Source organism: Haliotis asinina, chromosome 16, assembly GCF_037392515.1.
Source record: "Haliotis asinina isolate JCU_RB_2024 chromosome 16, JCU_Hal_asi_v2, whole genome shotgun sequence".
Classification (NCBI taxonomy): Eukaryota; Metazoa; Mollusca; class Gastropoda; order Lepetellida; family Haliotidae; genus Haliotis; species Haliotis asinina.
This window is the reverse complement of record NC_090295.1, coordinates 7,232,544-7,254,937: the sequence shown is the minus strand read 5'-3', so window position 1 is coordinate 7,254,937 and position 22,394 is coordinate 7,232,544. Positions and strand designations below refer to the sequence as shown.

Sequence of the window (22,394 nt, the reverse complement as noted above, 5' to 3'; positions counted from 1 at the left end):
GGTCACATTACTACCGCTGTTCGCGACGCCTCGACCTAGTAACTCGCTAACCTCACTGGACATGTATAATATAGAGAATGTTTTCTTGTGAAGTGATCATGGCGACGCCTCGACCTAGTAACTCGCTAACCTCACTGGACATGTATAATATAGAGAATGTTTTCTTGTGAAGTGATCAAGCATCAAACGTAAAGTGTTTCGACAGGCTTTCCGCTGAAGGTCAGTCCGACTGTGTACCCGTGAGATGCGGGTTACAACTTAATTATCTTCAGTTACCCATGCTTGTAAGAGGCGACAAATAGGGTCGGGTGGTCAAGCTCATTTTGCTTGGTTGACACAGTGTCATCGTTGCCCAGTTGTGTAGATCTGTCTATCTGTCTGTCTGTCTCTAAACATATATACACTTTAAATTTAAATCGTTCGTTATTTTCACTTTCTATTGGCTTTTTTAATGCAAGACAAAATTACCTTGTGGGACAATAAATTTATCTTATCTTACATTATCTTAAGTAGTGAAGAAATGCTTTAAAAATATATTCATACACATTATAAGAATCAATAAACTCTTGCTGAAAATGTTTTATTTAGTTTCATATGGGTTATTCCATTTACCTGCAGAGATACAAAGGGTTCGCGTGTAAGAGCAATCAACCATGACATGTGTTTATTTGAGACGGATGAGTAATGGGGCGTACGGCTAAATACTAAATGGAGTGACACAATGTGCAGTAGTGGCTGAGAGCTCCGCGATCGTGCTTTCGCTGTAAGGAGCTTACACGTTGCGCTTCCAAGACGAATTTACGTACGACATATTTTCATTTGGAAACGAAAATACAATAATATTACATGTTACAGTGTGAATGTGCATCATATTTACGGAAGATGTCATTTATAAAGTTGTAGGCAGATGATTGAATATTTTGTTGAGAAGAAATCACAAATAGTTATAAATGTAATCTAGATTTCTTACAGCATTTTCACAAAATATTAGGAAAGTAGTCTTTCGTTCCCGGCGTGCGGAAAGCAAGTGAAAAGAAAGTATGTAATCTTTATGTTTTAAATGATAATAGCCAGTTTGATTCCAGGATATGATGACAATATCGTGAAGTACTGAAGATTTTAGACACTGCTGTAATGCTACTCACATTAAGCTCCCTTTCAATCTTTCACATTCACTATTTGGACATGACCAAGACCTGTCGACTTAAAATTACTATAAAAAGGTGCCACTTTGAATTCTGATCAGTGGAAAACCCATTGTACGTCTCATGATAGATAATACAGAACAAACATGTCTTGGATATCTATGAAAGCACTGGAATTTTTTTTTAAGGCAAATATGCTAAACGATCTCTGGTGTTTACCTTAAAATCCACGGCTAATGAAAATGAAAGTTGATCGAAGAAAAGCAAAAATCTGCCATAGGTAAAGGATTAATGATGATCAGTGATTAGTTTCGATAACGAATGAAACATCACTCCTGTGTATGATTATTGACAAAAACTTCACCAGGAAAACAGAAATTGAATTGACAGTTGATTTCTCATTTTGAAACTGCAGTTGTTACCAATCTTTCATTTTGTATCCATTCACTTAATTTGAGACAACCCATTATCTAAGAATTGTGTTCTGAAAAGACTCCCCCCCCCCCACACACACACACCCCTCCATATCCCCCTTAAATTTTTATTCTAGTCAAGTCATATCACCTGAATTGTATTCCTCATCTGATATGGATGAGTTTTAACTTGTTTCGTTAATTGGGTAATCTGAACACACTGAAAGACATACTGTGCCACTAGAAATGCCTCTCAAAGAAAGTTTTTCTCATCATTTAAATTTAAGGGTGATACAGCGAAAGTCTTACCATGGAATGTCTTGCTCTTGCAAAGTCTATGAATTGATACACATCTGATGCAAACAAATCGTTACCTAGATTTTAAACGAAAAATGAACCCCAGTGACCTCAGGGAATCTTTTCTTCTTTTAAACATATTTATTCCAGAGAATGGATTGGGTACAAGTTATCCCAACTTAGTGAAACCCTCTCCTATATACAATGCTTACATGCATGAAGTGAAACAAACTATGTACAGGAATAGAAAGATATATACAAAAGGAGAATAAGCCATATAAAACAAATAATTATAGGGAATACATCATTTCCTTACATGAGTAACATTATATCCAATCACTGAACCTTTTAGATTTTAATATATATTTTTGAACTTCTTTAAAAATCCCGATATTATCACGGTACGGAAGATCTGCACTGCCATTTAATAATAACTGTAGGTTTGCTGGTACTCTATTGCTACAAATTCTGTTAATGTTGTGAAACAGTTGTTGTCTGATATTAGAATATAAAGTACATTTCATAAAATAATGATGAGGGTTTTCACAGGTAAATTTACACTTACATTCAGAGCTCTGTGTAAGACCATTTCTGCAAAGATCATCATTTAATCTACTTTTTGAGTATCTTAGCTGGGTCTGAATTACGTTGAGTTTCCTCTTACCAAATGAGAAATATCCTGGTGCTTTTGACATATGTGAGCTTATATGCGATTTAAAACTTTTAAGTGAGTCTGATTCTCTAACATATAAGGGGAGATTATTCCAAATTTGTGAAGATGATGGAAAAAACGATTGACTGTAGAGACTTGTGCGGGAATAAGACAGGGAATCAGAACCTGAACCTGAGGAAATCCAAACTTGATCTCATCTACTTGCCCTCACTTGCTACATCCACAGCTTTCAGATCTCCTTTCTAATCAGTGAGTGAGTCAGTTGAGTTTGCGCTTGACAATATTCCAATGATATGGCTGTGGTCTATAAATAATCGAGTCTGGACAGACAGTCCAGTGATCAACAGCATGGCCATCGATCTGTGAAAATGGGAACCAATGGCGTGTCAACCAAGTCAGCAAGCCTGACCACCTGATCTCGTTAGTCGCATGGGTTACTGAAGGCCTATTCTATCCCAGATCTTTACATGTCCCATTCTAAGTAAACACCCTTTACAACCATTAAGATTAGGTACAGCCGTGCCCAGATATCCAGAAAACTCGCCTTCCGAATGAAAATTCCTTAAAACAAATTTACAACATTCTAAAATTACTCACCTATCTGGAAATCTGGCTTCCGTAAGCGTACGGTCATTTTCACATACAAATCACTAAATTATGTGCATTTTTTGTCTCGCATATCCAGATGGCTGTATGTTTTCACATGCGATTACCGAGGGCCTCTCGTGCCATAACATGAAAGTAGTCAGCAGTCTTTGAAGCATGGCAAGGTGACATTGAGTAGCAAGGTGACACTGAGTTAATTTTGAGGCGTGTCAATTTGTGGGTCACTATAATTAATTAATCCTGGTGATCAAGCAAGCCAGGACAGCTGTGAGCAAAAAGACAATTGCTAACTGTTTTCGTCGGTATATTCCTGGAGTGGGCCACTACCCTATTACATAATCATAAATTGAACGGCCCACTCAGTCACTGATGAGAGTAACGTTGGCCCACTCAGTCACTAATGAGTTACCCGTGAAGGTCCTGGGGTAGAACAGGTCTTCAGCAACCCATGCTTGCCATAAAAGGCGACTATGCTTGTCGTAAGAGGCGACTAACGGGATCGAGTGGTCAGACTCACTGACTTGGTTGACACATGTCATCGGTTCCCAGTTGAGCAGATCGATGCTCATGTTGTTGGTCACTGGATTGTCTGGTCCAGACTCGATTATTCACAGACCGCCACCATATAGCTGGAATATTGCTGAGTGTGGCGTAAAACTAAACTCACTCACTCACTAATGAGTTACCTCGTAGACGCTTCTGTATTGACGGTAGCTGGGAGTAACTGAGAGAGTAACTAGTAACATTAATTAGTTACCTCATTATCCCATTTGCTGCTGTTGTTTTAATGTTTTGTAGATGCTTCTGTATTGTGTATGTTGTTTTAAAGATTTGTACAACAGTTGTTTGAGGGTAGCTGAGAGTAACTGAGAGTAACAAATGAGATTGCTGTTGTTTTAATGTTTAATAAAGATCTTGTTCAACCGTTGTTTGAGGGTAGCTCGGAGTAACCACAGATATAATGTGATTTCCTGCATTGATATTGGAGATGGAAAGTGGAATACTATATATGTCTCCAATCAGGTGCAATGGTCACTTCTATCCAGACATGGACGAGAAAAGAGATATCATACCAGGAAGGCAGTAGGGACATGACATGTTGTTAGGTGGATAGAAAGGAGATATCATACCAGGAAGGCAGTAGGGACATGACATGTTGTTAGGTGGATAGAAAAGAGATATCATACCAGGAAGGCAGTAGGGACATGACATGTTGTTAGGTGGATAGAAAAGAGATATCATACCAGGAAGGCAGTAGGGACATGACATGTTGTTAGGTGGATAGAAAAGAGATATCATACCAGGAAGGCAGTAGGGACATGACATGTTGTTAGGTGGATAGAAAGGAGATATCATACCAGGAAGGCAGTAGGGACATGACATGTTGTTAGGTGGATAGAAAAGAGATATCATACCAGGAAGGCAGTAGGGACATGACATGTTGTTAGGTGGATAGAAAGGAGATATCATACCAGGAAGGCAGTAGGGACATGACATGTTGTTAGGTGAATTTTGCTATAACATAAAGCAAAAGAACAAGAACAATACCAGCAGTTGGCCTTGTCATGTTGTAGCTGGCTGTAATGCAACAGTTACAACAACTGCAGATGGAACACTTTTGAGGAAGGGGAAGGAACATATTCAATCTCCTGACTTCGGCAGGACAGCTGCACATGTCATAACCAGTACTATGAAGAAGCGAGCCCGAGAAGAACTCACTAACATTCCACAAATTTATGAAGAGAAACGAAAGAAACTGCTGACTGGATATGGAGCTGCATCACCACAAGAGATATAACAAATTTCAAGCTATATCACAGCGTCAAGACAAGCCTGTACAGAGAAAGAAGAAAGAAAGTCCCTCAGAGTCAAACTCCACAAGATGCCACAAAGGTATCGATAGGAGGAAAAAGGAACCAGACATTTGAAGGTGAAGACTTTCTTGTAATTGATGATACTTCTGATAGTCAGAGGATCTTAGTGACAGAGATATCATTTCGTACATTATTGGTTGTGGGTCAGTGTTGGCAGGCCTCTTCTAAGGAAAGAATACTGATACTGAAGTGTAATAAAATATATAAATCAAAATGGTATTTTCTTATTCCTTCATGTTATCCACTGATTCAATATCGTATGATGGCCCACTCAGTCACTCATTAAACAGGCGATGGCCCACACAAGCACGAGCGTGTAAAAAAGTGTAAAAGGGGCATAAACCCTTTCGTCATGTGGATATTGTCCAATCAAATCAAGACCCACAAGAAGACATGGCCTTGTCGGAACTTCGCGATGCACTGAGATCCTATGCACAAGTTGCAACTGTGACTGTTACTGCCAATGATCTTGTGAATGTCGACAGTGACGAATTGGCCGGCGAAAGTCCTCTTGCTTTTCTACACAGCCAGTGCAAAAAGTTATGACTGATTTCTTCAAGCGAGCATAACTTCACAAACACTTATGAGACATTTTATGTATGCACTGATATTTGTTTATGTGTAATCAATAAAGATTGATGTCTACTGTGTTCATTTCTTTGTACATTTCTTTGTATGTGTGTTTGTACATATGGCCCGTGGTTCAGATATCGGAAAATTTGCTTACCCGGACAATTTCAATAAAAAAACAAGTGTTTGGATAAACGGGGCACGACTGTACTTCTACCTGGTCAGCCTACCATTCACAGTCCCTTGTCAGTCAAACAGCTCACCCAGTCAAACAACTCGCAAAATCCCTAGAGTTAACCTAACCTATTAAAATATTTGGAATAGTTGTTCCATTAACTGTCTTAACCCTTTTTTTTCCAAATAGTCCAATGTAACATGAGGAAAATATTTACAGTTTTTGCTTGTTTTAAGTGTTTGGAAAAAACTGAATGCTGATCACTTGTATTTCCCCCCAAATTACATGAGAATGCTGGCAAATTCAATCTACTGATTAGTCTGCCTTTTCTTCAAGCTGGCAAGTGAAAGTTCATGCATCATATTGGCCAGTTGCTTTTGGAAAACTGCGCCTGGTAAAGTGAAGTACCCAAAGTTTTCAGTCAAAAGTTAATTTAAATCCTCTAACACATGATATTCATGTTAATTATTCATCTTACATTGTTGGCTTTGTCAATGTAATAAGGGAGATAAGATGAACAGCCTCTGTCATGTTTGTTCATGTAAAAATGTGATGACTGCAGCTATTCTTAGATATACTTGCAACATCTGTCCCTAACTTGTGTTTAGTGTCAAGTCAAAACTGGTCATCAATCAGGGTTCATAACTGCTTTAAGTAAGTACCTTGTTTTGACTAATTTTCTACTTGCCCCAATTTTTAGGACATCATTGTGATTTTGTAATTATGAAAGAATAAATCAACATGGTACCAGATGTTAATTTTTAGTGGATTATTAATTGAGAAGTGATAAATAACAAAGAAAGATAACTCTACTTTATTATCATTGTGAAATTTAATAGCTACATTTTAAGCCCATATGAAATGACATCCAAGTCTATTCGCGGTTTGGAACCATAAGCAGAAATTATCTAGTAGGCCACAGACAAGTAAGATATCATTATTTGATTGCCCAAAATGAACACTAACTTGTCCGAGGCATCAGAACTTATGAACCCCTGATCAATTGTTTTGATTTCAGGTAAACCAGGAGACACTGTGAGTTTGTAGTAACCTGTAACCTCGTATCACGATACTTGACATATCAGTAATCGGAAATGAAAGTCTGAACTTATGAGGCCTATTTTATTGTAAAATCCGATTAACATGACATTTATTGATGATTTGATCAACACATCTTTGAAAAAATTATTATTTTAAGTGTGATAGTGTTTCACCGTTAGACGAATAGAGCCGATTAACATTTACCGAAGGAGAGAACTCCATCATATCGCGATAAACAAGAAAATTCATTCCCCAGGAGATAAATATAGCTCATGACATCTCTTGCGCTTTATTTTTGGCAACAAGGATATGCAGACAACGTAGTTCAGATGAAGTAAGAAGGGTCAAGAGAAGAATATTTGCTGTCCTAATTTACATACACAAATAATTTGACAGCAGTTGCCAGGTAGTACATGTAAAGGTATACCAGACCACTTGAAGATACCTGAGAATGAACAGGGTTAGAATTGGTCATCAGATGAGATTGGTTGATAATGCTGACTTGACTGACTCATGTCATTGTATCCCAACTGTGTCGATCAGTGCTCATGATGAATTGTCTGGTCAAGATAGCTACCAGATAGCATTATTATTGTGGAATGTGATGTTAAACAAGAAAAAAGCAAAACAACTTTAACTCAAAAGTTTCAATATGAACTTCGTGAAATGCTACATGTTGCATGTAAGTAAAATGACATTACCTTGCATTTGAACAAAGCCTGAAAATCAAGGGCATGATGATAATGTTGATACCTTTTGAATTCCAGGTCCTCCTTAAAATTTCAGAAAACCCACACACATAATCCTCCATATCTGTTAACATGTTCAGAAGTGAGTGAGTTAGTTAAGATTTAATGTCACGTTGGCAATATTTCAGCCATATCATGATGAGAACATGTGACATTGAAATGAAGTATAAACCTGTCATCAAAGGATAGTAAAACAAGTAGAATATCACAATTACAGCTAAATCTAGTTAGTAGGTGAGTGAGTGAGTTTAGTTTTACACCACACACTCAATATTCTTGCTATAAGGTGGTGGTCTGTAGTAATCAACTCTGGACCCAACCATCCAGTGATCAACAGCATGAGCATTGGTCTGCCCAAGTGGGAACCGATCCCATTAGTTGCCTCATATGACAAGCCTAGTCACCTTTTATGGCAAGTGTAGCAGTGCTTTTATATATTGTACAAATTTCAAATCATGTCATTCACAAAAGTAACATGATTCATATACATCATTGTATGTTAAGTGTTCATTTGTCCCATGCTGTCTTAGTCTTGCCATTGAATGCCACCTCTATACATCTTCACCTTTTTCTTCTGCTTCCTGGAACCTTGTGAACAAGGATTTCTCTTAACTTCCTCTCTATTATTAGCCAGGCAACCCATTCTTTGGGATTTCCCTTCGCTATTTATAGGACACATCAAAGACTTCCTTTGTGTCACCTGTTTCCTTATTGGCTATTGTGTCCTCTGACCTTACTTCCTTTGGCCACCTGTTTTCCTCTTCACTCCACTAGCTGCTGTTGAGCAGGAAACATATTTTTCCCTTTCTCAGGTATGGCCATTTGTATCCCCCTGGCATGTAATGCGGGGGAATATGGTCGACACCTCATCTGTCCGTCCGTCCGTAATCATTTTGTTTCCGGAACATAACTCAGAAACCGTTCAATATTTTTAGACCAAATTTGATAGATATAATAATCTCAACCTGCAGTTGTGCCTTTTGCTATTTACAGAGTTTTGGCATTTTTATTTTTTTTTGTTTTTCCATGGAACATTTTGGTGTTAGTCTAATATTGGAGCGGGCTTTGTTTCCGGAGAACTCAAAAACTGCTCAATATTTTTCTACAAATCTTGGTTTCGGACTTAGTCTCAAAGTGAAGGGATGTGCTTCGTTTTCGGAGCAGAACTCAAAAACTGTTGAATATTTTTCAGCAAAACTTGGTAGATATACCAATCATAAGCTGAAAGGGTGCCTTTTGCTAGTTACAGGTTTTTGTGATTTCTTAGTTTCTCGGTTTCCTTGGAAACGATTCAGTCTTTGTCTCAAAAGTGAGAGGTGTGTTTCGTTTCTGGAGCAGAACTCAAAAACTTCTAAACACCTGTCAGTGTTACTTGGTAGATATGTGTGGCAGACCCTAAAGTGGTGTCTTTTGCAATTTACAGGTTTTTGTGATTTATTATTTTCTCAGTTTCCATGAAAGCATTTCATACTTAATCTCAAAATGGAGGGATGGACTTCATTTCCAGAGCTGAACTAAAAAAACTCTCGATATATTTCTGCAAAACTTGGTAGATACATCAATCGGAACCTAAAGTGGTGCCTTTTGCTACTTACAGGTTTTTGTGATGTATTATTTTATCGGTTTCCATGGAAATGTTTCGGACTTACTCTCAAAAGTGAGAGGTGTGTTCTGTTTCCGGAGCAGAATTAATATGTCAGTTAAACTTGGTAGATATGTTTGGCAGGCCCCAAAGTGGTACCTTTTGCTATTTACAGGTTTTTATGATGTATTATTTTCTCGGTTCCATGAACACATTGCTGACTTCTTTTCCTGAGCACAACTCGAAACTCATATCTTTCAAAAGATCTTGGCAGATATACGAGACAGATCTTGAAATGGTGACTTTTTCTGATTACAGATATGTGGCATTTATATTTTTCATGAATTCCGTTGAAACCATTCAGACTTGGTCTAAAAACACAATAAGTAACTGTCAGATGATTTGTCCTTTCAAATATGTGGGGCCCGGGAGGATATGTCATCTTCTGATGACTCTTCTTTCTAATCTGTTTCCATCTGCCTCTTTACTCCATAATTGTCTATAAAAAGGTGCAAAATGTTTTTGAAATAACAAAAGTGAAATAGTAGAAGCAGTATTTAATTGATAATTATATAAATTGTGTTAAATGTATAATTTATAAAATTAGTGTAAATTTCCAACATGGCTGAAGCCATGTGGTTACCTTTGTCCAAAGTGCAATAAGTTTAACCTACTATTTTAATGTAGATATCTGAAGCTATTAAATATTTAAAATTATTTACTTGATTAGATGTTTTAGACTCCACTAGCTGTTGTTGAGCAGGAAACATCTTGTTCCCATTCTCAGGCTTAGCTCAACAACAGCTTCATTCTCCAACAAATCAAACATATCATCTCATCACCACTGTGTCCTGTCGTCTTGAGCAGCAGCGCGGAGCCGACCTAAAGAAGGCCTGTTCTACCCTGGACCTTCACGGGTCACTAAAACTAGACATTAATAGCACTATTGGGAAAAAACAGTGTAAAACCCAGGTTGAACATCACCACCAACGGAAGGGAGATCACCATACTACCTCTAGGGACCATGGGTACTTGCAAAGCCTTTGCTAACTGCATGGTACCTAGCTGGAATTACACCATCCCTTCAGCTGCTGGTGATTGGTTGAACTTTATAGCTGATTTTTTAAAGATTAAATATACTACATTTAAGAGTCTGACAAGCTGAAATTTAACTTTGAAAGTTCTGCATGTTCAGCAGAGTGGCTCATGATACGCTTGTATACTATCACTGTTTTGGTGAAGTATTGTTCGGTAATTGTTACAGGTAAAAGAGTATTCATGGCTGATTGGGGAGATCAAGTTGATGCCCAGGAGAAGGGACTGGCTGGTCAGGTAGAGTCACTGCTCATTCTTGTCTACTTTCATTCATATTGCAATAACTCAAAATAAATTAATACATGTATTGCGATAATTCAAAGACATGAAAATTTAGGTGTACTCATGACTCCCTAGTGTCATGAGAGGGAGTCCTGAACATGTACTTAGCAATCCATTTCAGTACAGAGGTTTCATCAAAACATCAACTGTGATTATTTAATAACCATACGAATGTCAAGGTAAAGCAGGTCATTTATTTAATCAGCACTGAACAGGTAACTGGCAAACAATAAACCAAGCTGTTTTAAACAACAGCAAATTTCAAGTTTTCATTATCTGAACATAGCGCTCAGTAACATTGCATTAACAACGCTCCAAGCTTTCAGATCAGTTTAAGTAAACTTAGTCTCAGTGTTATTTGTTACACTCCACCACTGAGTCTTAACAGACCCTAGTAGGAGGTCCCGTCATTTAACCTTTGAGCTACCTATGACCTAACTTTTATTTCCAAAATAAATGGCCTACTATTGAAATTATACTCTGAAAAAAAATCTTCATATTGGAAATTGTTACGTTATATTGTTAAAAACTCGGGCTCTACTTTGCATATTCTCCCTCTCAAGCAGAATATTGATGATGAATTTCCAACACTGTTTTTTGATCTGGAAAAGGATGAAAAGCTTAATACATATTTCGACTCAATATTGTATGATATTTTGCAATCAACCATTACCACATTTTCCATCAAGGACCAATATAGAAAATACCAGTTAGAGAAAGGACCAATTAGAGAAAATAGTAATTTCTGAGAAGGAAATATCTGATGTGATAAAAAGTTTACAGCTAAATAAAGCTTCAGGGCCTGATAGAATTAGTCATAAATTATTAAAGAACACTGTTGATTCCCTATCTAAACCCCTGTGTTTACTGTTTAACCTATCATTGCAATATAGTGTGTTTTCCAAACAAATGGAAAAGTGCATATGTCATGCCACTGTATGAGAAAGGTGATCACTCTATTGTTTCCAATTATAGACCTATTTCTCTTATAAGTTGTATAGGAAAACTGTTTGAAAGAGTGGTATACAAACACTTGTATAACTATTTTCATGTTAACAAACTTTTTTACAAGTATCAATCAGGCTTTGAAGCAGGTCACTCAAGTGTCCATCAATTAATTGAACTTTACCATCATATTTGTACATTCCTCGACAACAAAGAAAAATATTGTATGATATTTTGCGATGTATCCAAAGCTTTTGATCGTGTGTGGCACGAAGGACTTATTTGTAAATTAGAGATGTATGGTATCAGAGGCCAGCTTTTACAATGGATATGGAGTTATGTAAGTGATCGCAGTCAACACGTGCACGTCTTCGTAAACGGAGCTATATCCAAGCCCAGGTATTTAACAGCTGGTGTCCCACAGGGATCAGTATTGGGACCCCTGCTATTCGTGCTCTGTGTTAACGATATTGCTGATAAATTAGATTGTGCAACAAGACTTTTTGCTGATGATACCTCACTTGGAAAATCATCGAAAAGTACTGAAGAAATTGAAACTTCTCTCAATGCCAGTTTAAACATATGATATAGCTGGAGCAAAAACTGGTTGGTCTCATATAATCCTGAAAAAACTGAAGCAGTGTTGTTTTCCATGATTGATGAAACTGAACAATTGAAATTTTTTTTTGACGGGAAGCAAATCAATTTGGTAAACAATCATTAACATCTCGGAGTAACATTTGAGGCAAATGGTCTTGTCACACTAATCAAATTATCAAGTCATGCTCAAAAATGATATCATCGATGCGGAAACTGAAACACTTACTAAACAGAAATACAATCGATACTATCCATACGATATTTATCAGATCACACTTTGAATATGCTTGTGAATTGTGGGATGGTTGTACTGTACAACAGAAAGAAAACTTAGAGAAACTTCAGTTAGAAGCTGCCAAAATAGTAACGGGTCTACCGAGGTAGACTTCACAACAAATTCTGTATTATGAGACAGGATGGGAAAAGCTTGATGAACGAAGAAAAAGAAGAAAACTTTGTCTATTCTCTAAAATTCAAAATAATTTGGTCCCTGTATACTTAAAAGATATTACTCCAGATAGTGTGGGATCAAGATCTAATTATAACCTTAGCGATGCTAACAATATAATTGTCCCTTCTGCAAGACTAAGACTTTCGTTTGATTCCTTTTTTTCTATCAGCCATAAGAATGTGGAATAATATTCCTGAGACTGAGAGAAATCAACCTTCATTGATAAGTTTCAAGTCATACCAGTAACCTAAAGTGCAAGCAACCTGTAGCTCCATCATATTACTCGTTTGGAATTAGAAAACTTAATATTATACACACAAAGTTAAGATATATGTCTAGTCAGTTAAATTATGATCTGTATCGTTTCAAAATGAAAGATTCTGCCTCTTGTTGCTGTGGCAATGCTTGTGACTATGTTCATCACTTCCTATTGGAGTGTAAATTGTATAACATTCAAAGAGAGATATTAATGTTAAATCTCAAAAGTATTGTAAGATTCTCCAATCACACTGTCATTGATGTTATATGGAAGTCCTGATATTACCACTGAACAGAATGAATACGCTTTTAAAGGTGTGCAAACTTACATTCAGCAATCAAAACGTTTTGTGTGATTACATAAATTGTGTTCCTTCCTCTTTCATTTTCCTGCCTCTTCTCTCTATTCGTTTCTAAGATGTATAAAAGTAAAAATGTATGTATGTAAATAGTATGGAGTGGGTATTTTAAGTTGGATAACTTGTTCCCAATCCGGTTCACATTCGTGAATAAGATATGTTTAAAACCAATACCTATGACCGTCCAATCAATAGTGAGACGGTTAAATAGATTTGACCAATCAGACAACGGCTACTAGTTAGATATGGAGGGACTTACAAAACATTCAGGTCACTGACACAGATCTCTTCACAAAAAAAATCCGCATATAACACAGTTATTTGACCCACAGTATGCATGCTTTGGGATTTCTGTTGACATGGTTACCATTTGGTAATAACCGTTTACTGCGACTGTTTACTCAGCATTGTCATGGTTGTAATGTGCGCTGTGTGCATCAACCAGAAGCAATCGTATGCTAAATAGCATTCGGAATCGTTCGGGTATGAACCTTTTCGAGATAAAACGTTCAAAACATATGTGCGAATGTCCATTTTCGTGATTTGGTAAGCTGTGTTCATATTTAGATTACAATATTAAATAACAAGGTCAGATGAATTAATGCAACGTTGCATGAAATCTACTCGGAATTTCAAGTGAACGCCATTGTTATGTCCCTTGGAGTGCTTTTTACGAATATCCTACATACGACTTGTGATTGAAACCAGTTCTGGAGACTCCAACAGTTGTCGATTTACAGAGCAATTGTTTGCATTCCAAAAGTGGCAAGTATTCTCTGTTTGGAAACTGTTTCAATTACTGATTTCAGGCAAGTCGTAAGGGATAATAAAACAATATTGCTTCAATATGAAGGTAAGGTGCCCCAGAACATATTGTATTGGCCAAAATATTGTTGGAAATATGTGACAGTGCCTTAAGTGAAACATTGGATGTTTTTAATAGGCCCTGAGTATACCATGACAGGTGTGTCCATGTCTTGTGTTTTGTGTTTTCACAGGTGGAAAAACTAGCCATCAACAAGAATGAATCTGCCAATACTCAAGGATCTGATAGTGCAAGTAAACCCCAAACAACCAACACACAACCCACATCAAAAGCAACAGACACTTCAGCTCAAGCTGGAGCAACAGCAGCTGAGGAAGCAACAGATGAGAAAGGTACGCTTTGACTTTGACTATGTTAGAGCGTTATGGGTGGGCAAGTGCAGTTACCACCCAACCACCAGTCACAAACCACCTTCAGTGCATGCTCCCCACTCTGGTAGAATCCATGGCCACTCTTCACAAACCTTTCGTAAGCCTAAGATCGTGTAACGTTTCTTGCAGCATTTGTGTCTCCAATATGCTTGATAAAATTATTACTTTATGAAGCTTCAGTACAACCATATATGAAGTAACCTTGTGACACTCAAGCTTTCACTGTGGTAATCACCATGACATTTCATGGCCTCAAAAACAAAGTCACAACCCCCAATCAGTCCCTTGTTGCATGTACCAGCATGCATTCGACTACCTTCAATGGTGACACTGATGCCTTAGAACACTGTGAAGGAAGCCACATCAGATAGTTTAGGTGATTTTTATTACACCAGGTTTCATTAAGGTGTATACTTTGAAACCCCAAATTGCGGTATTCTTCAGCAGTTCTGGGATAAGCTGATCGCAAGGACATTATTGAGTACTTTTCTTTAAACACAGCTTGGTCATCTCCCTTTTTGGTGTACCTGAATCCCATTTCTAACAGAGCTACTGTAAGATATTATTTTTCCTTTGTTTTGACGTGTAGTTCATAAATGTGTATGAACACAAAATCTCACCCATGAGTGGTAAAAATAAAGATGAGATCAAAGATACAATAATGTAAATTTTTGTTTTAAGATTGACATTTTATACTTTTCTTGACTCATGCTTATTATGCTTATCTCCTTTCTCTAAGTGAAGATAGTGGAACACTTGAAATCCCTTAAAGTTCCCTTCTAATTGAAGAGTACATACAATACACTCACCCATACGGAGCCGCCCTTTCCTGCTAGTACAGTCACATGACTAGCCATGCCTTTCTCACTCTCCTTCATTGCCGGAAGAGGATGGTTGGAGGCACACTTGGGTCTTGATATGGTGATACAATTTTGCTTTTAATTTCGGTCCTATAATCGAATTTATGTCGTATTCGCTTTTTGGATTGTAATAACTATCATCTTGATGTTAAATTTGTAAATTTTCTTGTGTTTTGGACATGTTTTTTCATCAACTTAGCCTTGTTCTAACTTCATGAAATCATGCTGTCTGTGTAAAATACGGCTGTCAGTGGTTGATCCGCATGTAATTGCATTATATTTATATTCATTTCAAAAGTGTGTGAAGGACAAAGATTGTAGGCTCTCATTAGTTATGTCTAAAACGGTTGATTCTGCATCTTGTTGCCTCATGAACACTGCATCCTTCAGAGAGTCTACTGTCTACTGTTACCTTTAATAATTTGCAATTACAAAAGGTATAAGAAATCCCCTCAGAACCAGCAAAATATGACACAGACAAGTCTAAAATATTCAATAAAATGTACTGAGCTGACAATAGCAAGATACAAAGATTCACAATAGATGCTTCACTGATGCAATGCAGCTGAGTCAAATCTAAAGTAATGGGTCACAAACATAATAAAGTCTTGGTTTGAGCGTGAGAAACAATTATACTGAATGTTACACATGTACATTGTCAGAGGGAGATAACTCTAGAGAACTACCTTAAAGGCCTGCTTCTAAGATACTGATAGCACTGAGCATTTAGGATACGCAATGTGACCCATAATAACTATCACTCAAAATTCTAAACATTGTGACATTTACAACGTCTACACTCAACACATCAAATGCTGCTGCGAACCAGACGTCGTTGCTTTCACCGCAGTCACTGGACACAAGCCTCTTCTACTTCAGCCACAAGCATTCACTGCATCCCCCATTCGTTGGAGATGCTGTCATCATTCTTCATCTTCATCAGATACGGACTCAAGTGTGAAAGAGCGAAGGCATAGTCACTCCAGGGATACATATAGATAGGCGAACTATGATGACAGTCACTGTATGGACATCGTTCCCCACTCACGCATGCACTCATGGAATGACAGAGATGGACATGGTTGTTCTCCATCACCAGAGGAAGCCCTCTTCTCAGACATCATGGATCACGAATGGTTTGGACTTACTCTCACCATCTAAGGACTCCAGTAAGGCTCACACCTATATGATGAGTAGTGATGACATCGATACTTTGACATTTCGGCCAATTGCGCTGATATCCACCATCCCGGAAACATTGTCTACAGCCTTTCAGAAGGTGACTAAGTTGTGACTTAGCAGCAACTCATCCCAGCCTTCAGCAATCATCGATTCCCACTTCATCATATGGAGCCATTTATGAAAACGCCTGAAGTAGGCGAATCATACAAGCTCATCAGTGAGACTCACAATTGATCCTACAAAGTGGAGTACTCAGTGTGCATTCTTTAGACTTGGCCGTAACAGGGCTATCAAAGAGGCTCTCATCGCCAAGTTGAATAACATGGAGAATGAAGGAGAAAGGATTATCCTATTTGGGCTTATTACTCAGAAGAAGGATCAACAATTCATTTTGCAGCATCTAGCCTTGACGTATGCGGGATTTAATTTGCTATGCTGACATGGTCTACTTTCATGTTTTCTTTGGGTGACAGCTGATCGAATGCCTGCGCAGGGACCTATTTACAAGAGCTGGACTACAATAACCATCTTTGTGTAGCTGCATCACTACAGGGTTGGGGTGCTTACCAAAACAATGAGGTGGCAGCAGGAATCCGGATGAGGAATGATTCTGGATTCAGCATATCAACCACCTGGAGATGAAAGCTGTAATAAAATGCAGTTCGACTTTGGTTGACAACATTAAAGAACAAACTACTGATGTTTTATACAGTAGTTACACAGTAGCATTCTACATAGACAAGCAAGAATCAACGCAATCTCACACACTGTTCACAATCTCAAACACTGTTTGACAACTCTTTGACATCGGCGACGACTTGAACCTCCACAGTAAGGCTTGTCACATCCCAGGTGCACACAACATCATGGTCGACATGCTGCTACGCCCTCTGCAACCATTTCCAATGGAATAGATGCTATATCAAGAGGCGTTTCGACTCATCAGTCAGACAATTGGATCTCTGCAAATATTTGTCACAATTTTCAACAAGCAGACACCATCATTTGTATCTCCAGTCCTGAATCTGTCAGCGTGGGCAACAGATGCTTTCAGCATCTCGTGGAAGGACTGAATACTTACATATTCCCCCCTCCAGTACTACTACTGAAAGTTATCGGGAAGATCAAACAGACGATGCTGATGCAACTGATTCTGATCACGCCTTACTGGCCAGCAAGAGATTGGTTTCCAGTACTCATCAAAACACTAGGAGAACCAACATTACAACTATCACAGTGGAAAAACTTACTCGTTCATCCACCCACCAAACCATTAAATGTCAGTCCTACATCGTTCCAACTTCACGCATGGATCGTATCAAAGCCTGCTTGAAACATTGAGGATATTCTACTTATGGTGAGGCGAAGGCAGTCACCCAACACTGGTAGAGATAAAGGCTTCACTGCAATGAAGGACACTCATTCTCAAATAGCAGACTATCTACGACATACCAGACGATTAACGGGTTCTACAGTCATGCCATACTTGGCACTCAACTCTGTTATTTCCATGAAAACGAGGATCAAGCTGACTTAAGTACCAGAATTACTTGCCTTAGTGCACTCGTTCAAGCAGGAAGACCAACAACACAGCTGGGGATTTGAATGTTGTATTGCAACACTTCATGAGTGATGTCTTTGAACCACTAGATCGGACATCACTTGAATTATTGACACAAAAAATGCTGTTCCCACTCGCCCTAGCAACAGCGGCATAGATGTCAGAAATACATGCTCAGGACTTTAGTCTCACACAATTCGACTTCAGTCATTGTGAGATTGCACATCTTGGACTTAGATGGGATATCATTGCCAGAAATCAACTGCGTGGACAAATGGACAGAAAATTTCACATCCCAGCATTATCTACAGTCCTAGGGCCACATAATACACAGATTTATCATTATGCCCAGTGAAAATACATCACCAATGTACTAAGACAAGGAGACAATGTTTATAACGCCTGTTCATCCCAGTATCTATTGAGTCACCTACGGAAGCATCCCACAACACTATCTCAGTATGGATGAGAGCCGTTATATTGAGGGAATACAAAGCAGCAGGACTCGAACCTCCGCCACCCTTCAATCCACACAGTACGAGAGCTTTAGCTTTGACCCTTGCACGACATGGAAACCACTTGCTCTCACTGATGATGGAGGGTTGCTTTAGGAAATCGAATATGATGTTTGCCAATCAAGACATTGCCAAGGGGGACATCACTGACATTCACCAGTTTGGGCCACTTGTTGCACATCAACTAACTGTTCCGCAAAAGGTACTGAGTTTCGTTCACCCCTTTATCACGTAATTTGTTTGAGACCAACACAGTGTACAAAGTATAAAGGTTGAGAGTCCATGCGCACGTCTTGAACAGGCTAGCATGAGTGATTATGACCCTGCACTCGTAATGAAGATACTTGTACGTGAAGAAGGGTCACGACTGGCCTTGATTAGGAAATCTTGAAATACAGTTGCATTAGTCACTAACAGGACACTATCTGATCTATGTATCATCACATTCCAGTCAACAAATGCTTCAAAGAAAACAGCTTCTACTGTATGTGATCCCCCCATATCACTGATGAACATTCCAAGAACAGGACCAAACTACCACCGCTATAATTTCCCAAGAGTGGCAGGGGAGTACTGAAAGTACTTGTATGACAATCATCAGAATCCAGCGTGGCCAGACCCACCGCATTTTCTGTCGGATTCTGTAAGAATAATAAGCATGAGTCAAGGTATGGCAAAATCTGTAATTTTTTTTTATTAAAATTGATATTTTAAGCTTATCCGGAATCATGACGTCAAGCCTACCCAACCGCCCCTCTCAGGCACGCTGTCTTCACTGTAATTCTTGTGTCAGGCTTATGAGATTCAGAGAAAGTGACAGGCATGGCTGGCCATGTGACTGCACTTATCGGGGAAAGGGAGGCTCCGTATGGGTGAGTGTATTGTACGTCTGCTTCAATTAGAAGAGAACTTCAAGGGATTTCAAGTGTTCCACTATTTTCACATGGAGGAAGGAGATAAATGTAATAAGCATGAGTCAACATAAGTATAAAATGTCAATCTTAATAAAAAACTTTACATTATTGTATGTTTGACCTCATCTTTATTTTTACCACTTGTGAGTGAGATTTTGTGTTCATACACGTTTATGAACTATACGGCATATGAACTATACCCTTATCAAAGCTTTACAGTTTGTGTTTCCTATCTGAATTGATTTTGACGTTACCCCAGAAGTAACTAATTTGTTTGCAACTTTGTAAACCTGACTATATGTCAAATTATGGGGTTGGCTTTACACATTCTATTGTAAACATTGTCATAGCTGATGAGAGATTTGTTTTTCCAGTATAAAATAATGGCATAAATTTGCAATTAGTTGTTCTGCAAAGAAATTATGATTATTTCTGCGATTATTAAGACTTTTTGACATGAGTACTTTGAATATAACTCTAACAATCGATGGGGTGAATGAAGAGGTATGTGCTAAGATACTGGGATCACTGTCTTCCACCCAAAGTAACACCACAGTTTTGACTAGTAAATCATTTCATAACAGGTTATACCAACAGCAAATTCATTATATACAGCAGCCAACTTCTAACTGTAAATACAATACACAATCACACTGACAGAGTGCTACTTTTCAGCTTATGAATTAACAGCACAAATTAGTCAAAACAGTGAAAAAAGGCAAGATTTTACATGCTCTTCTTTGACCAACATGCCTCTGGCAAGCCAGGTTTAAATTAACAGGTTATTCACTGTTATCTTCTGACAGACAGAGATTCCACTATCCAACCTTCAATAATTAGCCTTTTCCTTTTACCGTAATCCAAAGAATCCTTAATCTCCATTATTTTTATTGTGATGTAAATCCTATATACGAAACCATCACAACATGGCAGCGCCTATGTCTAGACATAGCTTACCTGAACAGGCTCAAATCAAGACCAAAGACACTGAATAATTTACGCCACATCAGGTAGACCGATGGAGCACTGTGAAGAGAAGGCTTGGATCTGTTTTACATAAGAATTGCAACGGTATGAGCTCTTGTAATCCTAAGATCATGCCTATATTATATTGCAGTTCTGCTTAGGCAGAGATGGAGATGTATCAAATGAGTGCTTTTGTCTTGTTGCATATTCATGATATTGAAGCTAAAAAGCGTTTTCCACCTCACCTCACCTTACCTTACCTCACCTTACCTTACTTTACCTTAGTGGTAATGAAGGTTGCAGTTACAACAGGCTATAATCTAAGTGATGTTAGAATTTACGCCAACTGAGTTGGAAGATTGAATAATGATAGTTCTGTAATGGCTGTCTATTCAGTGACAACCAAGGAGGATGAGTCATACTTGCGGAAGTTGCTGCGGAACCAGTTAGTCAAGACAAAAAATGACATCGAGGTACTCAGGAAGGATCCAAACAACCCACTCTACTCTGTAAAGTCTTTCGAAGCCTTGAATCTGTAAGTCATTGGTTAAAAAACTCATGCAAGTGTTACATGCAGTTGGTGTGTGTTGATATTCTGTTTATAGTGCATGGATGATTGAATCTGTTTTATCTTCAGATTGACAATACACTGTGTCCTTTCAATGCAGCAGTGTTTGTGCCAGACATGAAAATTTAAGAGTTGTCAGGACTCCCTGGTGTCATGAGAGGGAGACACAGACATGTTTTTGGGAGTCAAATTCAGTATGGAAGTTTCATCAAGACATCAACTGTGACTGTTTAATAGCGATAAAAATGTCAAAGTAAAGCAGGTCAGGTATTTGATCAGTAGTGAGCAGGTAACTGGCAAACAATAGACCAAGTAGTTTTAAACAACAGCAAATTACAAGTTGTGATTATCTGAACTTACGGCACAGTAGCATTGCATCAGCAATGACGCAAGCTTTTAAATTCACTGCGTATATGAGATAATTACGCGTCAAATACGCAAGTTTTCTGCGCAAGGGCATGATCCACACTGATACACTGAGGCATGATCCATATTATCTTCTGATGGACTGTCAAATTGTTTTAAAACAACCCTCATGTGTACTTTTATGGTTCTATTTATAAGACTGGATTTGATACTACGAATACACTTGTGAGAGGCAGTCAACGTGTTAAACATTTCTTTGATACTATTAACAAGAAACTGGCATCCATTGAATGACTTGGGAATTCAAGTAACTGCAGACATGCAATCTGTTGAAATAAAATCAATGCGTATGTCTGTGAACTCAGTTTGGAAGGTTTTAGCAACTTTGTTGTGAATTGAACTATTTAAGACGATGAGTATTTGAATCTTGCTCTTCATAAGATATCCCACACTCCACTCTCGGAATGTTCTGCGATAACAGATGATTGCCTCTTTGTGTTTATGCTATTCCAAGACAAGGCAAGGCAATCTTGCTCTCATGGAGAACAGAGATAAGTGCATTTTGAAATACAGCATGTGCCACTCAAGTGTACATACATCTAAATTGCACTTTCATCAACTCCACAGTGAGAACAGTTTCGGATACAGCTTTTTGAGAAAGTAGGCGTACAAACTGTTGTGAAAAGAGTAGTGCACACTTCATTTTCCCTGAGTTTCAATGGTCATATCACAGGACAAAAGATGGGGTGCGCATTCCTCTGGATCCACCTACGGGGAGCACATCACATTTGACTGTTGCAGGATTGGTTTATCTCTAAGTTGTTCTGTTGCCAATGAGCATCAGGTTCTTTTGACTTTGCAACTGTACCAGTAATTTTTTGTGTTTTTCTAGGAAACCTGAATTGCTGAAGGGTGTGTACGACATGGGTTTCAATGCTCCTTCCAAAATCCAAGAAACCGCTCTACCAACGTTATTAGCAGATCCGTAAGCAAAATTTACAAAGTATACATTATACACCTAAATTGTTTGTTGTGTTCATTATTATTTTTGTTCTATTTTCAAGACATAGGTAAAGATGTGGGATGTGTTTATATAAAGTTGAATTGATTTAAAGGATGGCCTGTCGTGGATATCCTCTTTCAGTCAGTA

General features: G+C 38.2%; 1 protein-coding gene across 2 annotated transcripts in view; it reads left to right on the top strand.

Annotated features, from left to right (window-relative positions):
- Positions 1 to 959: 959 nt before the first annotated feature.
- Positions 960 to 22,394, top strand: part of LOC137267582 (ATP-dependent RNA helicase DDX19A-like) — a 33,401-nt gene continuing 11,966 nt past the window's right edge. Inside the window, exons 1-5 of one of the 2 annotated variants that reach the window (XM_067802067.1) lie at positions 960 to 1,038; positions 10,390 to 10,457; positions 14,114 to 14,273; positions 20,707 to 20,845; positions 22,137 to 22,229. In XM_067802067.1, coding sequence (XP_067658168.1) covers positions 10,404 to 10,457; positions 14,114 to 14,273; positions 20,707 to 20,845; positions 22,137 to 22,229 — 446 coding nt within the window. In that variant the 5' untranslated portion in view covers positions 960 to 1,038; positions 10,390 to 10,403. Of the gene's footprint in view, positions 1,039 to 8,278; positions 8,356 to 10,389; positions 10,458 to 14,113; positions 14,274 to 20,706; positions 20,846 to 22,136; positions 22,230 to 22,394 lie in introns of those variants that run through there. The other variant, XM_067802068.1, reaches the window with a different exon arrangement.